This window comes from Lithobates pipiens, unplaced genomic scaffold (genome assembly GCF_037356315.1).
Source record: "Lithobates pipiens isolate NorthernLeopardFrog02 unplaced genomic scaffold, aLitPip1_a1.2 Scaffold_1, whole genome shotgun sequence".
In the NCBI taxonomy this organism is placed as follows: domain Eukaryota; kingdom Metazoa; phylum Chordata; class Amphibia; order Anura; family Ranidae; genus Lithobates; species Lithobates pipiens.
The window spans coordinates 218,254,131-218,268,108 of NW_027507685.1; the positions used below are offsets into that span (position 1 = coordinate 218,254,131).

General features: G+C 42.1%; 1 protein-coding gene across 7 annotated transcripts in view; it reads left to right on the top strand.

Moving 5' to 3' along the window:
• SIPA1L3 (signal induced proliferation associated 1 like 3) overlaps positions 1 to 13,978 on the top strand; it is a 277,415-nt gene that overhangs the window by 179,924 nt on the left and 83,513 nt on the right. For all 7 annotated transcript variants that reach the window (XM_077482696.1, XM_077482750.1, XM_077482741.1 and 4 more), the window contains exons 5-7: positions 1,907 to 2,037; positions 6,955 to 7,143; positions 8,619 to 8,793. In XM_077482696.1, coding sequence (XP_077338822.1) covers positions 1,907 to 2,037; positions 6,955 to 7,143; positions 8,619 to 8,793 — 495 coding nt within the window. The remainder of the gene's footprint in view (positions 1 to 1,906; positions 2,038 to 6,954; positions 7,144 to 8,618; positions 8,794 to 13,978) is intronic.

Genomic DNA, 13,978 nt, shown 5'->3' on the forward strand with positions numbered 1-13,978 from the left:
TATAGCTGTGCCTTGGTGTAAGGATGATGGAGAAATCTGGAATTACCAGCTCTAAACTGGGATATAATCCTGGGCATAGGATGATGACCTCTTTGGTGATGTTTCAAATAGAGTAGGGTTGCACCCATACCCTTTACTAGTATGAGTACCGATACTTTCGATCAAGTTCTTTGCGGTGCAATTTGAGCCTATACAAAATTAATACTGGAAACCGCTACTTTGCGGTGTGACTTGCGTCCATACAAAATGAGTGGGTTCAAATATTACTGCACAGTGAAGAGCAGAGCGGTGTGGTTCCTGTCCGAATTGCATGCAGTTTCCCCACTGCTCCTGTGTGAACATAGGCTTGTCAATGGTGATTTCAGCCTGGGTTCACATAGGCAAGTGCGGAGACCTGCATGCAATTCGTAGTGCTTCATTTTCCCGACGCACACGTTCCTGGATGCGCTCTCGGATTTGGGTGCTGTAGCAACAACCAGCTGGATTCTGGTTCAAGTCACGGTGAAGATATTTGTCAGCACACCATGGAACGACACAAATAGCGTCCAAACGAGTGATTTATTGCATGATCACAGCACAAGGATAGTGCTAATGCAATTCGGACATGAATTTCACAGCATTCCTGTTCGCTTTGCGATTCTTTCCAGTGCAATTTCAACCCAATAATTTTGTATAGACGCAAGTACCACCGCAAAGTAGCGGTTTTCTGTATTGGATTATTGTCAAAATACTCGGTACCAGTATCGATCCATCCCTGAAACAGGTTTGGTTTTTTTGAGTGTTTCAATCAAGACTTGATGGCCGATAGGCTCCTTTGTAGGCCCTGTTGTAGCAGAAGAAGAATCAATCTTGCCCTGTCCCCTCCTTCCCACAACACCCCGATTTTTATTTAGGTGTTCCCAATATCCCATAATCCTACATGTAGTAGACAAAGTAGTATTATTATTATACAGGATTTATATAGCGCCATATATAAAAAGGAGACAATACAGTTACAATACAATAAAATACAATAAAATTAAGAGGGCCCTGCTCAGAAGAGCTTGCAATCTAATAGGCTGGGGCAGTTGGTACAAAAGATTGTAACTGTGGGGAATGAGCTGATGGAAGTGGTAGGAGATTAGTTGGAGACGTGATAGGCTTTCCTGAAGAGATGTGTTTTCAGGAATTGCCTGAAGGTAGCGAGAGTAGGAGATAGCCGGACCGGTGGAGGTAATGAGTTCCAGAGGATGGGAGAGGCTCTGGAGAAATCCTGGAGACAAGCATGGCAGGAGGAGACGAGAGAGCTTGAGAGTAGGAGGTCTTGAGAAGAGCAGAGGGGACAATTTAGGTGATAGTTGGAGACAAGATTGGTGATGTAGCTCGGGGCAGAGTTGTGATTTAAGTAAGCTGAGATCTGTGTGAGGACTGGCCATAGATTATGCAATTTTCTTTCTTTCACCACAGGTAGAAGGAAAGATTGCCCAATTACTTCCCGCAAATCCCTCCCGCAGTGCTATTATGTTCTTATGGTAGGCAGCCTTCCCCGCCAGCAGAATACAATGATTAGTGTTGCCGGATATAGCTGGCGGCACCAATTGTTTATGAAAAATCCAACAGGCTGGTTGTACACAAGTCGATCAATAGAACCACTTGTGTACAAACAGGGTGCCCATACATGGATCGAAATGTGGCCAGTCCCTGCTGAATCATGAATGGCAGGCTTAAGGCTCTGCCATTTGTAGATTTCCTCTATAGCTGCGGGTGACAATATCGTAAATCCTGTGATTTCACTTTACAGAGGAATGTTCTCGGCTAGATGAAGTGGTGAGAACACAGACTGGTTACTGGCTGTTTATTGTTTTAGCTGGTCTACAGACTGGAGCATATGGATTTAAAGTGAATGAAATGTGAACTTGTTTTCCAGAACACTGTAATTATTTTGGAGTGGACGAGAAGCTGGGTCCTGTTGCTGTGAGTCTGAAAAGAGACAAGCTGGAAGACAGCAAGGATCACGGACCGCAATTCCAGTACAGGATCATCTTCAGAACCAGTGAGGTAAGGACACTGTGAGACTGTCCGTGTCAAATGCTGAGAAGAAGCTCTCATAGCAGTTTAACCACTTAAAGTGGTGTTGCACAGAAAAAATAACTAAAAATCACTACAATTCCTAAAAAAAGAATGTAAAAAAAAAAGTGAATTTTTTTTTAACTCTCCTCTAAATGCCTGTTGCTAGGGCGTCCCTCGTAGTCTGCCTCCTTCAGTGCCTGGGCTCCTGACATCACTTCCCCTCGGCGCAGGAAGGGCTCAGCTCTGCCCCCTCCCTTCTGTCAGTCATCTGCATGCACAGTGGGTGCCCGGCTGTGAAGCCACTGCCGGGTGCCCACAGTTAGAATGCCGACGCCACTGAGCGGAGGGGGGAAACGAGCGGGGCTTCGCATCGCTGGACCCTGGGACAGGTAAGTGTCCGATTATTAGTTTTTAGCTGCTGACTTTTTTTTTTTTTTTTTTAAGGGGATCTTCTTCTTTTGAGATTTGTTGTTTACAAGTTAAAATCCATTTTTTTTTTTTTTGGCTAGAAAATTACTTGGAACCCCCAAATATTTTTTTGTTTCCAGACACCTTAGAGAATAAAATGGTGGTCATTGCAATACTTTGTCACATCTTATTTGCGCAGCGGTCCTACAAGCACAGTTTTTTTTGGAAAAAATACACTTTTTTGAATTAAAAAAATAACAGTAAAGTTAGCCCAATTTTTTTCTAGATTGTGAAAGATAATGTTACACAGAGTAAATGGATACCCAACATGCCATGCTTCAGAATTGCACCCACTCGTTGAATTATTGCTCTCGCAATACCTCACATGTGTGGTTTGAACACAGTTTTCCTATGCAGGCGTCACTTACAAATGCGTTCGCTTCTGCGTGCGAGCTCTGCGGGACGGAGGTACTTTATAATTTTTTTTTTTTTTACACTGTCCTTTTAATGTTTTTTTGGCTCACTTTTATTCCCATTTCAAGGAATGTAAACATCCCTTGTAATAATAAAAAAACATGACAGGACCTCTTTAATGTGAGATCTGGAGTCAAAAAGACCTCAGATCTCACATTTAGACTTAAATGCAATTAAAAAAAATAAACGTCTTTTTGTGGAAAAAAAAAAAGCCTTTAACCACTTCAATACCAGCCCATTGTCATATGACATCCACAGATTGGATCTCCCATCCTGGGTGGGCGTCCTATGACATCCCGGGCTTCCCAGCTGTCTGGGGGGCGCGCGCACACCCCTGCCTTGTCTCTCGAGACCCGATGCGTGTGCCCGGTGGCCACGATGTCCGCCGGGCACCCGCAATTGCCCATTAACCGAGCAGGACCGTGGATCTGTGTGTCTAAACACACAGATCCATGTCCTGTCAGAGGAGAGGAGACCGATCATGTGATCCTAGTACGGAAGAACACCAATCGGTCTCCTCCCCTTGAGTCCCCTCCACCTACAGTTAGAATCACTCCCTAGGACGCACAGTTAAGCCTTTGATCGCCCTCTAGTGTTAACCCCTTCCCTTCCAGTGACATTTATACAGTAATCAATGTATTTTTATAGCACTGAACTCTGTATAAATGCCAATGGTCCCAAAATGGAGTCAAAATCGCAGTCTCGATAAAAATCGCAGAACGCCACCATTACTAGTAAAACAAAAAAATGATAAAAATTCCATAAAACTGTCCCCTATTTTGTAGACGCTATAACTTTTGCGCAAACCAATGAATATGCTATATATCTATATATCTATATATAGATATATATAGTTTTTTTTTTTTTTATTTGTGATCTTTATTATAGCAAAAAGTAAAAAAAAAATATATTTTTTTCCAAACATATCGCTCTTCTTTTGTTTATAGCGCAAAAAATTAAAACCGCAGAGGTGATCAAATACCACTAAAAGAAAGCTCTATAGGGAAAAAAAATTATAAAAATGTAATTTGGGTACAGCGTCGCATGACTGCGCAATTGTCATTCAAAGTGCGACAGTGCTGAAAAATGAAAATTGGCTTGGGCAGAAAGGGGATGAAAATGCTCTGTATTGAAGTGGTTAAGAGCATTGGGCGGAGGTGACATTTGACGTTGCTTCTGTCATCCAATGTTATGGAGCCGAGTGGGGGCCATCTTGCCCTCACTTGGCATCCAGTCTCACAGGGGAGTGTCTGGAGCGCGGTGGGAGGGGCGAACCTCTCCTGTCACCAATAAATGTGATCTTGCGACAAATCCACCACAGAGACCACTTTTATCTGAAAGCCAGCTGCCCACCGTTTAAGAAGATACTGGGGTTATGGCAGCTATCTGCTGCCATAACAACTATATTTCACATCAAAGTACTGACGTATAACAACGGCGGCTGGCCGTTAGTTGGTTAAAAGTAACTCCACTTTTGCTGAAAAAAATAAACCTTCCCCTCTGGGTGATCTATGTGCATTGCAAGGATTTAATAATACCTTTTGCTATTCTGAAGATTTAGCTTGTTGTCTGTGTCCATGTGCAAAATGAATGTGTATGGGAATGATTTAATAATTATTCAGCTGCTGCACTTGCAGGGTTTTAATGAGGTTATGAGGTGTTAGGCTCTGCATCCCTTTATACGTGATTTCCCTTTGAAATGACCTCACCAGAAAATATATTTTTGTTCCAGGGGATGCCCAAAATCTGACTTGTATGTTAGTGCAGACTTCACTTCACCTAGGTGTGAACTTTAGTACAAAGACACTTTTCTTTACTATAGGTAAAACAATCACCAAAAAGATTTTGAATTTGTTGAAACGTTTTAGTATACAGTGGAGATTTCTGCTGGTTGGTCCTTGGTGTCACTTGAGAATCTGATTGTCTGGAGAGGTGCTTTTGTTAAATATGTGTTACACATATCAGGCTGTGTGTGGCCAGCATCACTCATCACATCAAACACGTCCATTAATCTGTCACTGCCTTTATAACCAGTTGGTTGCTTTGAAGTTATTGTGTAGAATAATGGCATTTGTACATTACTAAGAACCTCTAATGATGGTGAAAATTCTTCCCCTGAATCATCATTTCTTACCTTATAATTTGTCTCTTCACCCGGATCTTGCTGCAGCGGGTGATGATCTATAATTGTTTAAAGCCAAAATCCAGGTAAAATCAAAAACAAAAAAAAACAATCATTTAATTAGAGGTTCCTCGAATGGAAATTCTGGTGCAGAAACCGAAAATGCAGGATGCACTTGGCCGAAAACTGAAAATGAGCGTTTTTAAAAAATATGTATATTTTTATTTAGAATTGTATTATATTCAACTTTTTAATGAAAATTACGAATTTAAATGAATATGAATTTATTGTTGGGCCATTATTGGCACTTTTAGCACAAGAAAAATGTATTCCTTTAAAGTGAAAGTAAAGGCAATATAAAAATAAAAACACACCCTGTAAGGCAAAGGCATAATGAGCTAGTATGCATAGCATACTAGCTCATTATGAATAACTTACCTGAGAACAAAGCCCCCGAAGCGGTCCTCCGTCTTCCTCTTCGCCGCTGCCATGTATCCCGGAGCGACTTCCGGGTCTCGCTGCTCCGGCGCTGTAATTCACTGGAGCCGCAATGACGTCACTCCCGCGCATGCGCACGGGAGCCGACACGAGCGGCATATCGCCGCGATCTGCGGCCTGCCCAATGCGCCTGCGTGCCGCTGTCTACGGCGCATGTGGCTGTCTTTTTGTAAATATCTCCTAAACCGTATAGGTTTAGGAGATATTTCTTGGACCTACAGGTAAGCCTTAATCTAGGCTTACCTGTAGGTCAAAGTGGTTTGTAAGGGTTTACAACCACTTTAAATTCTATGTATGTCTTCACACTAGTCTGTTGCACTTCCGTTGTGGTGTTAAAAATCCTGCTTGCTGCATTTTTGGTCAGTTAAAAAACACACACCAAAAATACACTTCCCAGTTGAAATACATTGAAAATGCAGCAAGAATGCATGAATAACGTACCCGTGACCTAGGAAAAGTACATCATAAGCATAGTAAAATCAGTATCAGCAAAATGCAACCATTTTCAGCCGTGGAAATTTCAGTGCATCTCTACATTTAATGTAGTTGCTTATTTTGAAAAATATTGTATTTTTGCCAACAACTGGCATTAACACCCCAGTCTGATTTAATATCATCCCTTGCACAGCAACACTCAGCTTGGAGGAAGGAGGAGCAGCTGGTTGCTGTCACGGAGGTGACAACACCTTATTCCTTAGCTCTAAAGTCGACCATAGATGGTTGGCATCTCCACAGGTTCAGCAGGGACCGGCCAAGATTTGATCCATGTATGGGCAGGCTGATTTAACCCAGGACGATTCATCGATCTCACTTGGGTACAACCAGCATGTTGGATATCTAGCATGTGATCATTGCCACTAGCAATAACCATTGTGTTCAGACCCCCCCTCACCGGAAGAACACAATACGTTCACGGGAGGGATTCCTCTATCAACAGTGACTGTATTGATGGGGAAATCAAGCATTTTTTTTTTTTTTTTAACCTGTAGTGGCAGGAAAGAGAATTGCAAAATGTATGTATGGCCTGGCTAATAAAAAAAAATGGCATAATCCTCTTAACTGTGCTGTGTGGCAGAGGTGTATAAATCACTAAAGCTGCTGGACAGAAATATAAATCCATAGGTGGGTAAGACACTTTTTAAATGTGACTATATATAACACTTGGCCTGGAGTTCTGTTTTAAAGTGCCAAAATAAGTGTGCAAACAGGCGCCGAGAAGTGCCCGCTTTGTACTGTAGGAGCTTTAACTGCATTCCACTCCCGAATGTGGGCCCAGCAGATATTTGGCACTTCCCGGTAGTGTCTAATATACCACTACCCTCCCAGGCATTCCTCTTGGCCAGTGAGGCAGCCTATTGAATGACGTTTAAAGCCTGTGTCTTCCCATGTCTCTTACTTTACAGTTGGTAACCCTGAGAGGAATGATCAATGAAGATGCTGTGCCAACCACAGCTAAACATGGTACTGTCCGCGGTCTGCCTCTGAAGGATGTCTTGGAATCTGTCATTCCAGAGCTTAGTATACACAGTCTGCGCTTGGCCATGAATTCTTCCAAAGTGACTGAGCAGCTTCTGAAACTGGATGAACAGGGGGTGAGGATGTCAGAATTTTTTTGTCCTTGTTGTGGGTTGTGGTTAAAATGCTGAACTGTTTTAATGAGCAATGGAACGTGAGGAAAACCGTTAAAAAGGGGAATGGTATGGTATGGTGTGCTTGTAAGTGTAAGCCGTAAAATTTTATAGTGTTTATTTCTTTTCTTTTTTTTTTTGCCTGTAATAAAGGTTTACATTTTTTTTTTTTTTTTTACTCTAGTAGTCACCTCTATTTTAAGTAATACGATGACCTATTTAAACAACTGCTGAAAAAGCATACTATAGGTTTGCTCTAAGGAGAATAGTGATGACGTTCATTCGTTACGACGGGACTACGTTCAGGCTAGTACCCAATAGCTTTGGACTCGTAATTTGATCTGAGCATGCGTGGCACTTTGTCCGATTGTAATTCTCTACAAACGATCGGACAAAGTCTGATCGGATCATGTTGTCGGTAAATTTTATATCCAGCTATCAAACTTTGTTGGTCGGACATTCCGACCGTGTGTATGCAACGCCAGTTTCGGACAAAATCCGTCTGAAAAAATATGACGGATTTTGTGGTCGGAATGTCCGACTGTGTGTACAAGGACTTAGATTTATACAGGTGTAGTGTCCTTTAATGAATTTAAAGATAAAGATTTCAGTTTTTTAAATATCACGCATGCTTACATATTTCATATTATTTTATTGATGCCTTTGGGAGATAGGAAACAATTATCATAACACAAATTATAGGGTCCTTATATCCGCTGACCTCTTTGTGTAATAGAAAGCTATGGCAGGTAATAAAATGGGTTTTATTATATGTCGTAGCTTGCCTTTTCTATACCTGGGGATATACAAAGGTTCTTATTTCAATCAGAGGGAAACCTTTGACTTGAACTTATCACCTGGCAAACATTATTCTTAAGAGGGTTGGCCTGAGGCAGAACTAAAGTATATGTATAGCCCACCCTTATTTTTAGTTTTGGCTAGAGTAAGGAAAGGATTAGAGCCCAATTCGGGTTTATTCACCTCGTTTTTTCCAGGGTATAATTATCACTGAGACAGAAAGTGATGGCAAATCAAGAACATTACAACTGTGATCAGAAGAGATAAGTAAATATCTTCAAATGAAGACACGCGTTCTGGTGAAAGCGATCTAAGCCTCCATCCACACTTGTGTAGCGTATTAACACGTGCAAAATATGTGCATTGGGCTTGTGGGGTGCTATTCGTTGTCAGTGGCACACCAAAAAGGTGGCAAACATGTTTTTGGGTATGAAAAAAACACAAAGCTCAAAAAGATACTGCAGCTATGACGAGTCTGGCTGTTCATGTTTCACTTGGTGGTACCTAGCAGACTATGATTGTATTGTAGATAGGCCGATAAGATCTGTACAATCTGTGGGTGGCCTGTAGTTTGGGAAGTATCAGCAATACATAAAATGTTCCCTGGCTTTGTGTGTACTGATGTATAATTCTGATTGCAGCTCTGCACGAAACACAAGGTAGGCATCCTATACTGCAAAGCTGGCCAGAGCTCAGAGGAGGAGATGTATAACAATGAAAGCGCTGGACCAGCCTTTGAGGAATTCCTGACCTTGTTGGGGGAGAAGGTCTGTCTGAGAGGCTTCCAAAAGTATGCTGCCCAGCTGGACACCAAAAGTAAGTAGTCATCAGGAGACTCTATGCAATACGGATATCAGATTTTAAGTTTTAATGGGCCAGGACCATCTTTCTTCTCTTTCATGTTTTTATACTTGTCTTGCTTAGATTTTTTTAATTTGTACCTCCTTTTTATTTAGGCCCCTTTCACATGGGCGATCTGATCAGTTCCGCCTGTCAGGTTTTCAGGTCCATGTATCCCTGTGGACATGTGGGTGTAAATGGACTTGTGTCAGTTTGTGCTCGCCTACCTCCAATCCGCAAAAAAAATTAAATAAAAATTTTATATATATATATATATATATATATATATATATATATATATATATATATATATATATATATATATATATATATATATATAGGATCCGTCCGCCCCGTCTAGGCAGACTGGATTGGAGGGCTGTTGGGTGTAAATGGACAACCAGTCTGTTTATTCCTGGCCGCCCATACAGCAGAGTGAACAGGGACCTGTCATCTGCCTACTTTGCTCTGCTCAGCAGGGAATCAGTAGACCGAACCCCAGCTAATCAAATAGGATTCCGTCCCATGTGAAAGAGGCCCTTTGCACAACACCATCTCCACCCAGTAACTGGCTCACTGCTCACGAGATTGCCAATCACTTTAAAATCAAGATTGATGCAATTCGTGGGGACATCTCCACTGCACAGGCATCTAACCCACTTAACATACCCTGTACTAATCCACTCTCAACACTCTCCTCTTTTGACCTTGCTATTACTGAAGAGGTCTCTAAAGTTTTCTCAGAAGCCAGCCTTTACCAACTGTCCCCTGGATCCTTTTCCCTCACATCTACTAGCCACCCTCTTCTATCTTATGCTCCCTCAATCACAACTTCAATCTCTCCCTCTTTACTGGCACCTTCTTCTCCTCTCTAAAACATGCCCTGATCAACCCCATACTTAAAAAGATGTCACTGGAGCTCACCAGCCTGAACAACTTAAGACCCATCTCCTTGCTCCCGTTTGCATCTCAACTATTACAACGTCTACAACCATCTTAGCTCCTACCTCACTGACAACAACTTTCTTGACCCCTTACAGTCTGGCTTCTGCTTGCTACACTCCACTGAAACTGTCCTACTAAAACTCACTAATGACCTACTAACTGCCAAAACCATGGCCACTACTCCATACTCATACTGTTCGACCTCTCAGCAGCCTTTGATACTGTCGACCATCCCCTCCTCCTTAAAAAATCTCCACTCTTGGCCATCAAGACTCTGCTCTCTCCTGGCTCTCCTCCTACCTATCCCAGCGCTCCTTGAGTGGGACCTATAACGGTTTCCTCCTCCCCACTTCCTCTTTCTGTAGGGGTACCTCAAGGTTCTGTCCTCAGACCCCTTCTGTTCTTCATTTACACCACCTCCCTTGGTCTGTTAATAAACTTCCATGGCTTCCAGTACCACCACTATGCTGACGACACGCAAATCTATCTCTACTCCTCACCTCACTCCTTCAGTCTCCTCTCGTATACTAACTGACATATCAACATGGATGTCACACCATTTCCTCAAACTCAATCTTTCGAAAACTGAGCTCATAATTTTTCCTCCAGCCCGTGCCCCTCCCCCTGACTTCGCCATCAACATCAATAATACAACCATCAGTTCCTCCCCTCATGCCAAGGTACTAGGTGTAATCCTAGACTCTGACCTGTCCTTTCAGCCCCAAATCCAATCGCTGTCCAAATCATCCAGACTTCACCTCCAAAACATCTCCAAAATACGCCCCTTTCTAACTGTCGAGACCACTAAGCAACTTATTCACTCCCTTGTTATCTCTCGCCTTGACTATCGTAACTCCCTCCTCATTGGCCTACCTCTTCGCAAGCTATCCCCTCTTCCGTCTATCATGAATGCCACTGCCAGACTCATCCACCTTACCCAACCGTTTAGTGTCCACCACGCCTCTCTGCCAATCCCCCCACTGGCTTCCCATTGCCCAAAGAATAAAATTAAAAACAATAACATACAAAGCCATTCAGAATTCTGCCTCATGCTACATCACCAATCTTATCTCCAAATATCACCCAAACCGTCCTGTCCGCTCCTCCCAAGACCTTCTTCTCTTTAGCTCCCTTGTCTCCTCCTCCCATGCTAGTCTCCAAGACCTCTCCAGAGCCTCTCCTACCTTCTGTAACTCCCTAACCCAATCTGTCCGGCTATCTCCTGCTCTGTCCACTTTTAGGCAATCCCTTATCTCTTCAGGGTGTCCTATCCTGCCTCCAGCTAACAACCAAATCTTCTACTCCCCTCGTCAGTTCGTCCCTCACAGTGCCCACCTTTTTGTTTCACTAGCCCCTCCCTCTTGGAGTGTAAGCTCACAGGAGCAGGGCTCCTCTAACCCTCTTGTTTTGAATTGTACTGTTGGTGTAGTGTCTCCCTATATTGTAAAGAGCTGCGCACACTGTTGGTGCTATATAAATCCTGTATAATAATAATAATAAATTCCAGCCTAAACCTAACTTGTCTTAAAAATGTTCCCTCCCCTCTCCTAAGTCTATGCTGACCTGTGTAAAAAAAAAAAAAAAAAAAAAAATGTATATATGTACCTATTTTCACCCCACTCCAGTTCAGTCACATGATTCCCTGTGTCAGCCAATCGTGGCTGCAGGGGAGAGTGCACCAACAATGGCTGGGACATGGAAGCCTATCGGTGACGTTGCCCAGCCATTTTCGTGCGCTCTTTTCTCTCCCCTGCAGCTTCCACTGGCTGACATAGGAGATCATGTAACCAGATTGGAGTGGCCTGAAAAATAACTATGTACATCTTTTTTTACATAGGTTAGTCAGCATTGGTGTTAAGCGGTACAAGGGGACAGTTTTAGGGCTGGTTAGGTTTAGGCTGGAATTCTGTTTAATTTAAAAAAGGATAAAGTAGATATAGAAAGACAGGAACACCGTTGGAACCACTTGGGGCTCATTTACACCCCAGTCCTCATGTTCAGTATGCAGTCACATTTGCAGGTTTACATGTGTTTGTGGAGGATTTTTTGGCTGTATTTATTTTATTTTTAAAATGGCACAGCACGGGGTAAACTAGACTTATTGAAATACATTCATTTTTCTTGCATTTGTACTGCATTTCAAAGCACATTTGACTGCATCTGGTGTAAACTTAGTGCATTTGCTTTTCCTTCATCCCTCTCATCATTTTTAAAGTGAGAAAAATTAGACCTTTTAGCTCCAAGATTTTAGACATAAGATTTGTACTACTTCAATGATCGTTTTTCCAATAATTTTGCAATAGGAAAGAAGATAAGTCAATAAAACTGACGCATGGAATACTTGTTCAAACACCTGAATACACAGTATATTTTCAGATCAATTCCATTATTGCCAACATCAACTAATAAAAGTACACTAAAGGAGAAATATTACCGCTGGTGGAGCAAACGTGTACAGGATGAATAAAATAGATCTTAACCCTAGATGTAATACATTTAGTGTGCAAACACAATGAGGGGAAATGATCAAAACTGGAGCAGCCAAAATCTGGAGCAGCTCCAGAGTTTTTTGCAACCAATCAGCTTCTATGTTTTATTTTCAAAGCTTAACAGAGCAAGCTGAACATAGAAGCTGATTGGTTGACATACACAGCAGCTTCAGATTCTTTCTGCTCCAGTTTTGATTAAATTCCCTTCTTTGTGTGTCATAAACAATTGCCATGTTTTTTGTGCATTGGTACTATTTACCTTTTTTTTTTTTTTTATACTTTTTTCTTTTTTTTTTTAACCTTTTTTTCTCCCAGTCTTGCTGATTTCTTATATGCTACATGCTGTCTACAGGCGCTTCCTCCGGTGCCCGTGTCTTGTCAAATAGCGTCCTCCATCAGATAGTGTCCCCTGCGTACTGCGCATGCGTAGTACACAGGAACACAGATTCCGAAAATTGCCGAGGTTGAACGGCGCCTGCGCCGTGAGTCCAGGTTCTATCCCCACTATCCAAGTGGACATAGAGTTAGAATAAAAAAGAGCCGAGCGCAGCGAGGCCGAGCCCGAAGCGTGGAGAGCGAAGCTCGCCCGCGAGGGGCCCTCTAAAATTCACAACTCTATGTCCGCTTGGATGGTGGGGCTACCACCTCCACTCACGGCGCAGGCGCCGTTCAGCTTCGGAGATTTTCCGAAGCTTCGTCTGCTTCGTACTGTGCATGCGCAGTACGGAGTGGACACTATTTGATGCCCGGACTCTATACGCCAGAACACCGGCTGCCCATCATTGTTCTGTAATGGTGTCCTCATGGGCACAACAATGGGTCATGTCTGTAGAACGTGTGTCGGCACCAAGGATGTATGTGGAAAGGTGTTGGTTCAGGAAGACAGCCTTGTATTTTTATAAATGCTTACAAGATTACCTATGATTGATCAAGATGGAGAGGTGGACAAATTATGTCACAATCTCCACCTTATCCAATCAGAGGAATCCTTACATTTATTGATTAAAAACTCAAATCTTCCTCTAAATGGCAGAAGAGCACTCATCCTACTCGGATTTTTAAGTACCGATTTTTATTTATTTTTAAATTTTTTATTTTTTTTTACCACTTCAGCCCCGGAAGAATTTACACCCTTCTTGACAAGAGCACTTTTTGCGATTCGGCACTGCGTCGCTTTAACTGACAATTTGCGTGGTCGTGCAACGTGGCATTTGATCACCCCTGCTGTTTTTATTTTTTGCGCTATAAACAAAAAAAATAGCGACAATTTTGGAAAAAATTTATAATTTTTTACATTTTGCTATAATAAATGTCCCCCCCAAAAAAATATATATATAAAAAAAAAAAAAATTTCCCCTCAGTTTAGGCCGATACGTATTCTTGAACATATTTTTGTTAAAAAAAAAATCGCAATAAGTATTTGATTGGTTTGCGCAAAAGTTATAGTTTACAAAATAGGGGATAGTTTTATGGCATTTTTATAAAAAAATTTTTTTACTAGTAACGGTGGCGATCAGCGATTTTTTTTATTTATTTATTTTTTTATTGTGACTATGACATTATGGCAGTCACATTGTCATTTATACAGCAATCAGTGCTATACAAAGGCACTTATTCCTGTGTAAATTTCACTGGCAGTGATGGGGTTAACCACTAGGGGGCAGTGTGTGGGTTAAGTGTGTCCTCGGGAGTGTTTCTAACTGGGGGGGTATGGCTACATGTCACAG